The sequence below is a fragment of the Aquarana catesbeiana genome, linkage group LG03 (genome assembly GCF_042186555.1).
Source record: "Aquarana catesbeiana isolate 2022-GZ linkage group LG03, ASM4218655v1, whole genome shotgun sequence".
NCBI classification, from domain to species: Eukaryota; Metazoa; Chordata; class Amphibia; order Anura; family Ranidae; genus Aquarana; species Aquarana catesbeiana.
Window position 1 is genome coordinate 711,046,541 of NC_133326.1, and position 8,056 is coordinate 711,054,596.

At 40.8% G+C, this 8,056-nt stretch overlaps 1 protein-coding gene across 1 annotated transcript; it reads right to left on the bottom strand.

Moving 5' to 3' along the window:
* Nucleotides 1-1,277: 1,277 nt before the first annotated feature.
* Nucleotides 1,278-6,956, bottom strand: LOC141134352 (beta-1,3-galactosyltransferase 5-like). Its single transcript, XM_073623921.1, has 2 exons — nucleotides 5,735-6,956; nucleotides 1,278-1,807 (listed from the first exon to the last, which is right to left on the bottom strand). Exons 1-2 carry the CDS (start codon nucleotides 6,273-6,275, stop codon nucleotides 1,278-1,280), a joined length of 1,071 nt encoding a protein of 356 aa, XP_073480022.1. The 5' UTR covers nucleotides 6,276-6,956.
* Nucleotides 6,957-8,056: the final 1,100 nt, after the last annotated feature.

Genomic DNA, 8,056 nt, shown 5'->3' on the forward strand with positions numbered 1-8,056 from the left:
ACAAATTAATGGGGTGGGCGACTACATGGCAAATGAGGTTCAATGTAGAAAAATGTAAAATAATGCATTTGGGTGGCAAAAATATGAATGCATTCTATACGCTGGGGGGAGAACCTCTGGGGGAATCTAGGATGGAAAAGGACCTGGGGGTCCTAGTGGATGATAGGCTCAGCAATGGCAGGCAATGCCAAGCTGCTGCTAACAAAGCAAACAGAATATTGGCATGCATTAAAAGGGGGATCAACTCCAGAGATAAAACGATAATTCTCCCGCTCTACAAGACTCTGGTCCGGCCGCACCTAGAGTATGCGGTCCAGTTCTGGGCACCAGTCCTCAGGAAGGATGTACTGGAAATGGAGCGAGTTCAAAGAAGGGCAACAAAGCTAATAAAGGGTCTGGAGGATCTTAGTTATGAGGAAAGGTTGCGAGCACTGAACTTATTCTCTCTGGAGAGGAGACGCTTGAGAGGGGATATGATTTCAATTTACAAATACCGGACTGGTGACCCCTCAATAGGGATAAAACTTTTTCGCAGAAGAGAGTTTACCAAGACTCGTGGCCACTCATTAAAATTAGAAGAAAAGAGGTTTAATCTTAAACTACGTAGAGGGTTCTTTACTGTAAGAGCGGCAAGGATGTGGAATTCCCTTCCACAGGCGGTGGTCTCAGCGGGGAGCATTGATAGCTTCAAGAAACTATTAGATAAGCACCTGAATGACCACAACATACAGGGATATACAATGCAATACTGACACATAATCACACACATAGGTTGGACTTGATGGACTTGTGTCTTTTTTCAACCTCACCTACTATGTAACTATGTAACTAAGTCCTGGTCTAGTAACTTAGCCAAAGCTGGGATCCTGTTATCAGTCTGCTGCAGGTAGGAGGAGGCATTTCCTCAGTCTTCTCTCCGTCAGTGATCAGACTGCAACATGGTAGCTGTTGTAGCAAGTCAGAAGGTGGGAACCTGCAGCAGGGGCTGATCTATGTCACATGTTTGTGAACACAACAGACCAGCATTTACATGACTTGGTCAACTGTGAGCGGACATCTCCTTCTAGGAAGTAGATGGTGACTCTGGATGATACCTGAACAAAGATGGCTCCATCTATCTGGAGAGGAAAGCAGTTGGAGGCATTGTCTGGGAAAGTGCTTTGATCTCTGTAAGAGGAAATAAATGCCTGGAAGCCTTAGTATGTAGGAACTTCACATAAAAAATATATCTGAATACAGGTCCACTTTAACACTGCCATAAGTCTATGAAGTCAGATCTATCGGGCGATTGTCTTTCTGTTGTCACTTCCTTGTACATTTTTGACTATACTATCGTACTCTTCCTTCTCTTTATTGCTGGGTGGACACGGAGAGGTGTAAGGAAGGGTGTCCCAGATTTCCAGCAGTTGATGTCTCGATAAACCATGGGCCACCAGGACGTCCCGGAAGCGGCAAATTTTGGTGGACTTCAGCCCAAAGGTACGGAAGCGAAGCTCGTGGTGGAAGGAGATGTTGGCAGCTAGAGCCAATAGACCAAAGTACACATCATCCAGGGGGAAGACAGGGATGGTGGACGAGGCTAGGAGAAGCAAGGGGACCACCTCGGCAGAGAAAAGGAATCCTCCACCAGATACGAATGGGGGGTAGATATCATACGGGAAGACATTGAAGGGAATGCCGTATTTACCCCAGCGTTCCACTGGGCCCTGAGTCTGGCAGAATCCATGGACTTGGAGAGGAAACTTCTTTACAGAGGTGGAGATGTAGGAGACCAGAGAGTGGGGGTTCACAAACTCATCATCGTCCGCTGTCATGGAGGAAACATTTGGGTAGAGATGAAAAAAAAAAAAATATTTAGTTCATGCCGATCACACACTAAAATTCACAATGGATGAAGGCAACACACCAGCCCTTACATAGATTCAGTGGAAGCTGTTGCTTAATCTATTTGTTTCTTTTTGGACATAACTGAAAAAAGTTGACCAAAAAATTATAACTAGTTGGGGAAACTGGGCATGCTACACCTGCCCAAAAAAGCTTTGATCATACAGGAGATAGAGAGATACAAAGTTCTGTGGTTTATAAACATTGATCAGACTAGAGATAGAAATACAAAGTAACATTGTTTATAAACATTGATCAGACAGGAGAAAGAGATTAAAAATACCAAAAAGGGAAACGATACAGATAGTGAGATAAGGGTTGCTGCACGCCCCCAAGTAGAGTCTGAATTGGAAAGAAATGTCCCCATTGGGGTTTGTGTTGCAGACAAAAAAATTAAATTGGAATAAAAAAATATATACATTTTATTGAAAAAGTATTGACATACAATTGCATGAAAAAATGTTAAAACATGAGCTATATGATTGAGGCCATTGCACATACATCATGGTAATACAACCGTACAAGTACATGAACAACATAGCATGATATAGGTATATATAGTCATACTGGTAAACCCAGACGCGTTTCGACCATTAACAGTAGAGGTCTTCTTCTGGGGGAAAGGAGTACAAGAACTCTACAAAAGAATATATTGTAAGATTGTGTACATTTATACAGCAATGTGAATTGATTTTAACACAGAAAATACAGTTTTAGGACCATATTTACCACTGACTGCTGTAAAAATAGCCTCCAAAATGTTGTGCCCAGGGATTGCTCAAAGATACAGGGTGCGCGGCCAGAACCCCCGGACCGCCACGGAGTAGACCATTCAAACAAGCCAACAGAAAGGGCCCATGGGAGGCCGCGCCTGAACCCCCACCAGGGGGGGGGGACGGGCAAGGAGGAACCGGGAGCCAGGAACAGAACCCAACAATAGATCCCCGAATTAAAATCAATTCACACTGCTGTATAAATGTACGCATTCTTACAATATATTCTTTTGTAGAGCTCTTGTACTCCTTTCCCCCAGAAGAAGACCTCTACTGTTAATGGTCGAAACGCGTCGGAGTTTACAGTATGATTATATATACCTATATCATGCTATGTTGTTCATGTACTTGTACGGTTGTATTACCATGATGTCTGTGCAATGGCCTCACTCATATAGCTCTTGTTTTAACATTTTTTCATGCAATTGTATGTCAATACTTTTTCAATAAAATGTATATATTTTTCTATTCCAATTTCATTTTTTTTTCTGCAACACAAAACCCAATGGGGACATTTCTTTCTAATTCAGACTCTACTTGGGGTGTGCAGCAACCCTTATCTCACTATCTGTATCGTTTCCCTTTTTGGTATTTTTAATCTCTTTCTCCTGTCTGATCAATGTTTATAAACAATGTTTCTTTGTATCTCTATCTCCCGTCTGATCAATGTTTATAAACCACAGAACTTTGTATCTCTCTATGTCCTGTATGATCAAAGCTTTTTTGGGGCAGGTGTAGCATGCCCAGTTTCCCTAACTAGTTATAATTTTTTGGTCAACTTTTTTCATGTCCAAAAAGAAACACACCAACCAACAACAGCTTCCATTGAATCTATGTAAGGGCTGGTGTGTTTTCATGCCATTGTATGTCAATACATTTTAAATAAAATGTATATATTTTTCTATTCCACTTTTAATAATAATTAATAATAATAATAATTTTTTTGAGTGCAACACAAAACCCCACGGGGACATTTCTTTCTAATTCAGAGATTAAAAATACCATTGTTTATAAATATTGATCAAACGGGAGATAGAGAGATACAAAGTAACATTGTTTATAAACATTGATTAGACAGGAGATAGAAATACAAGGTAACATTGTTTATAAACATTGATTAGACAGGAGATAGAAATACAAGGTAACATTGTTTATAAACATTGATCAGACGGGAGACAGAGAGATACAAAGTAACACTGTTTATAAACATTGATCAGACAGGAGATAAAGAGAAACAAAGTAACGTTGTTTATAAACATTGATCAGATAGGAGATAGAGAGATACAAAGTAACGTTGTTTATAAACATTGATCAGACAGGAGATAAAGAAATACAAAGCAACATTGTTTATAAACATTGATCAGATGGGACATTAAGAGATACAAAGTAACATTGTTTATAAACATTGATCAGGCGGAAGATAGAGATACAAAGTAACATTGTTTATACACATTGATCAGACAGGAGATAGGGAGATACAAAGTAACGTTGTTTATAAACATTGATCAGACGGAAGATAGGAAGATACAAAGTAACGTTGTTTATAAACATCGATCGGACAGGAGATAGATACCAAGTAACATTGTTACATGTGCTCTGTTTCATTTATCTGCAAATCAAAGGGATGAGCTTTGATCTGCATATAAGGACAGTTAAAGCAACCTGACAGGTAAATAAAAATGTAATAAAAAAACTGTTCCTGTTTAACCCCTTTCACACTTGTACGATTTGTCCTGCGACTTGGGACTGCAAAGTCGCATGACAAGTCGATCACCATGATTTCCAATGACAACCATTCAAAGTAGTACGACTTCAAGTCGTGCCGAATTCAAAGTAGTCCCTGCACTACTTTGCTCCGACTTTGATGCGAGTTACACAGGCATTCCCTGAAATCGCGTCAAAATCACGGCAAAATCGCGACTTTGAAGTCACGGTAGTGAGAAAGGGGCCTTAATGAACCTGTAGTTTACATTTACCAATCATATTTAATTCCTTCTTCCCCTATTCCTCTTGACTGACATACGTCACTGCCTCTGGGTTTAGGGGGCGCTTTCCTGGCCTGTCAAACTGCATGCTCGGATAAGTGTCTTTTATAGATTATGGGGGGGACCCCACGCCGTTTTTTTCTTTACATGTTGGCATGGAGTTTCCCTTAAAATCCATAACAGACCCAAAGGGCCTTTTTTTTTTTTTTTTTTTACATTTTTGTATTGCTTGCAGCCAGGAAAATCAATTTAAATGTCATTTTAATTTCTTTATGTATGTCACTTTTGCTGCAGTAGGTTCTATACATGCTACAGATGCGCCACTTTACGGGCAGACTAAGGGGACTTCCCATGCACTATATTTAAAGGAATTTTTAATTTTTATTGTTTCACTTTAAGCATCATTAAAACCACTGCTCCTTTAAAAAAAATGCATTAATACATGTCCCCCAGGGCTGTACCCGGGCCCCCATACCCTTTTTATGACCAATAACCTGCATATAAGCCTTCAAAATGGGGAGTTTTGTATTTTTCAAGTTTCGGTCCCCTAGACTTAGGGTTCACAGTTCGGGTCCGAACTTTTTACATGTTCGGGTGTTTAGTGTGAACCAAACTGGGCTTTGGTTCACTTTTTGCCACTCCCTGGATTCTGCATGTGATGTGCCACAAGGCTAGGGGTCCCAACAGAGCCCTACATTACATCTGCACACACATGGTTTTCCTGCACATGCACAAAGGCGAGGCTGGTTTGGAAGTCCCAAAGCTCGGCATGTTTGCGCATGCACAGAAAATCCCACTTGCGTACACAGGCATAGCAGAGCCCCATTTGGCACTTCTGCACATGCACTAGAATAATAAAGAAGGTGGCACCAAAGGGGCAGTGTGGCCAAAACTAAAGGGAATAGAAGTTTAAGCCTTTAAGGGAACTAAAGCAGAGATCCAATTATTTTTTTTCTTCGGTGAGAATTCAGCAGGAGTAGCAAACTCTGACAAAGTACGGCAGGGAGCCTGTCTGAGCCTGTTGTCTTCAACTACAATTAAAATATCACTTTTCGGGTGGAATGGTCTTTTAATTGTGGGACCAAGTTTTACCTTTGAGTATGTACTTGGCCTCCGGACAGCGGTACTGCAGCCACTCCAGGAAGCAGTGTTCCTTCAGGGATAAGTTATGGTGGCTCTCCATGAAGTCCCACAGGATAATGTCACCATAAAACGAGGCTTCCTCCACCAAACTCTCCATCTCAACCCGATGGCCGGAGTTGGCGAGGAGGAACACAGGGAGGAACCTGTATCCTAGAATCCTCCTCTCCTGAGCCCAGGTGCGACGCAAGATGCTTCTCCTCTCGGGGGATCCTGGGTGAGATTTCACCGCCAAGATGATCAGAGGATCCAGTGTCTGGCAATATCCAGAGAGATCTATAAAGGTTCGGCAACGGTACTCCTGAAGGGCCGGGTACTGCAGAGAGTATTCAAATAGATCCAAGAAAAAGTCATTCTCGCGGTGGTACAAAAAGGCAGAGCGGCGACGGACTGGGGCAGAGCTGTTATTGGCTACGATATGGCCGAGGATCTCCTGCAGCTCCAGACGGGGCTCTTCCTTCGTGAAAAACTGGATAACGACTACTAGGACCATGGACGTCAGGAATGCCGCTAGGATCAATTGCCATTTGGTCAGCCGCTGGAGAGTAGAACACACATGAAAAATAAAGAGGAAACAATGTTAAATAAGATGTCTTAAGGAAGATCCCCATGAAGCAAAAGATATATCTAAACCATCTCCTGATTGTCGAATGTTTTTGTTTCTATTACTTAAATGTTTAAATATATTCTTTTCAGTTTTTTTTTTTTAGACAGGTAAATATATGACTTAGACCGCATCATCACACCTATATGAGTTGATGAGTTGGACATCCCATACCAAAACCATGGTCATTATTATAGAGTTGCCCTTGTTTAAAGCTATAACATCCTCCACTCTTATGGGAAGTTGGGAAGACCTTCTCCGATATTGTGTCTGGGGATTTCCACCCATTTATGAGGTCATGCACTGATGTTGGATGAGAAGACCTGGTTCACGATCAGTTTTCCAATTCATCCCAGAGATGTTCAGTAGAGTTGAGGTCAGAGCTCTGTGCAGGGCACCCATGTTCCTCCACATCATGTCTATATGGAGCTGGCTGCACTCTTCTGGGAAGGCTAGCTACAAAATTTTGGAGTGTGTCTTGGGGAATTTGTGTCCAATCAGCCAAAAAGAACATTTGTGAGGTCAGGTACTGATGTTGGATGAGAAGACCTGGCTCACCACCTGGGTGCCAAGTCATCCCAAAGGTGTTCAGTAGGATTGAGGTCCGGACTCTATGGAGGACACTTGAATGCCTCCACACCAAACTGGTCAAACCATGTCTTTATGGAGCTGGTTTTGTGCACAGGGGCACAGTCATATTGAAACAGAAAAGGGTCTTCCCCAAACCGTTACCACAAGGTTGGCAGAGCTCAATTGTCTACAATGTCGTCTGTTGTAGTTTTAACCAGTTCCTACCCGGCCGTCATATGTCTATAGGCATTTGTCATTCCAGGTGGAAGTCATTTGACGCCCTCCCAGAACGTGCCTCTCGTACGTCCCACAGGCATTGATTCATACCATTCATTGTATACCATTGTGATGAGCTCTGTGATTGGTCACAGTGATCACATGGCACAGACAGGGCAAATCGCAGCCCATCTGTACCATGTGATTAGCTGTGACCAATCACAGCTAACCACAATAGTAAACACTGAATAATTCAATTCCATTCAGTAAAAATGGTTGCTAATAACAGTGAAATTCATTGGCATAAGCAATCATAATGTGAAAAAAATAAAATAAAATCCTGATCACTTCCTCAGAGTAGTACAGTGTTACTATGGTAGCACTGTATTGCTTTGGTCACAGTGTGTTAAAAAAAAAAAAATCGTTAAAAAAAAAAAAAAAAAAAAAAAAGAAAAAAAATGTAATAAAGTAGAAAAAAAAAATTCAAAAATTACTAAGAATTTTATTTTGTATTTATACTGTCACCAGTCAGTGTCCCTAATCACCGCCACGCCAGTCATATGATAAACAAAAGAGTAGTTTTATTGTAAATAAAAAGTATGCATTTTATCTTATAACTTTACACTTTTTTTTATATATCACTGGAAATACATTTTTTTATAACAATGGAAAAAAAATGAATGTAAAAATAATAGAATTACAAAAAATCAGCAGAAAAATAACTAAGAGGAGAAGGAATTAAAGTTTCCTTAAATTATGTTATATGCATATTAAAGGTCACATCTTCGATCCACATATGAAATATTGTTGGAGGGAGCAGTGGTAAGGAAAGGGAGTTATAAAAAATGTGTCCTAAAAACTCATCTGAAGTTTTTTTTTTTTAA

Bases quoted from the DNA above. Each gene is read 5' to 3' on its own strand.
- LOC141134352 (XM_073623921.1), bottom strand. From the start codon at position 6,275: ATGGTCCTAGTAGTCGTTATCCAGTTTTTCACGAAGGAAGAGCCCCGT. The intron at 1,808-5,734 runs GTAAAACTTGGT...CCTCCATGACAG, and splicing joins GGCCAAGTACATACTCAAAG to CGGACGATGATGAGTTTGTG.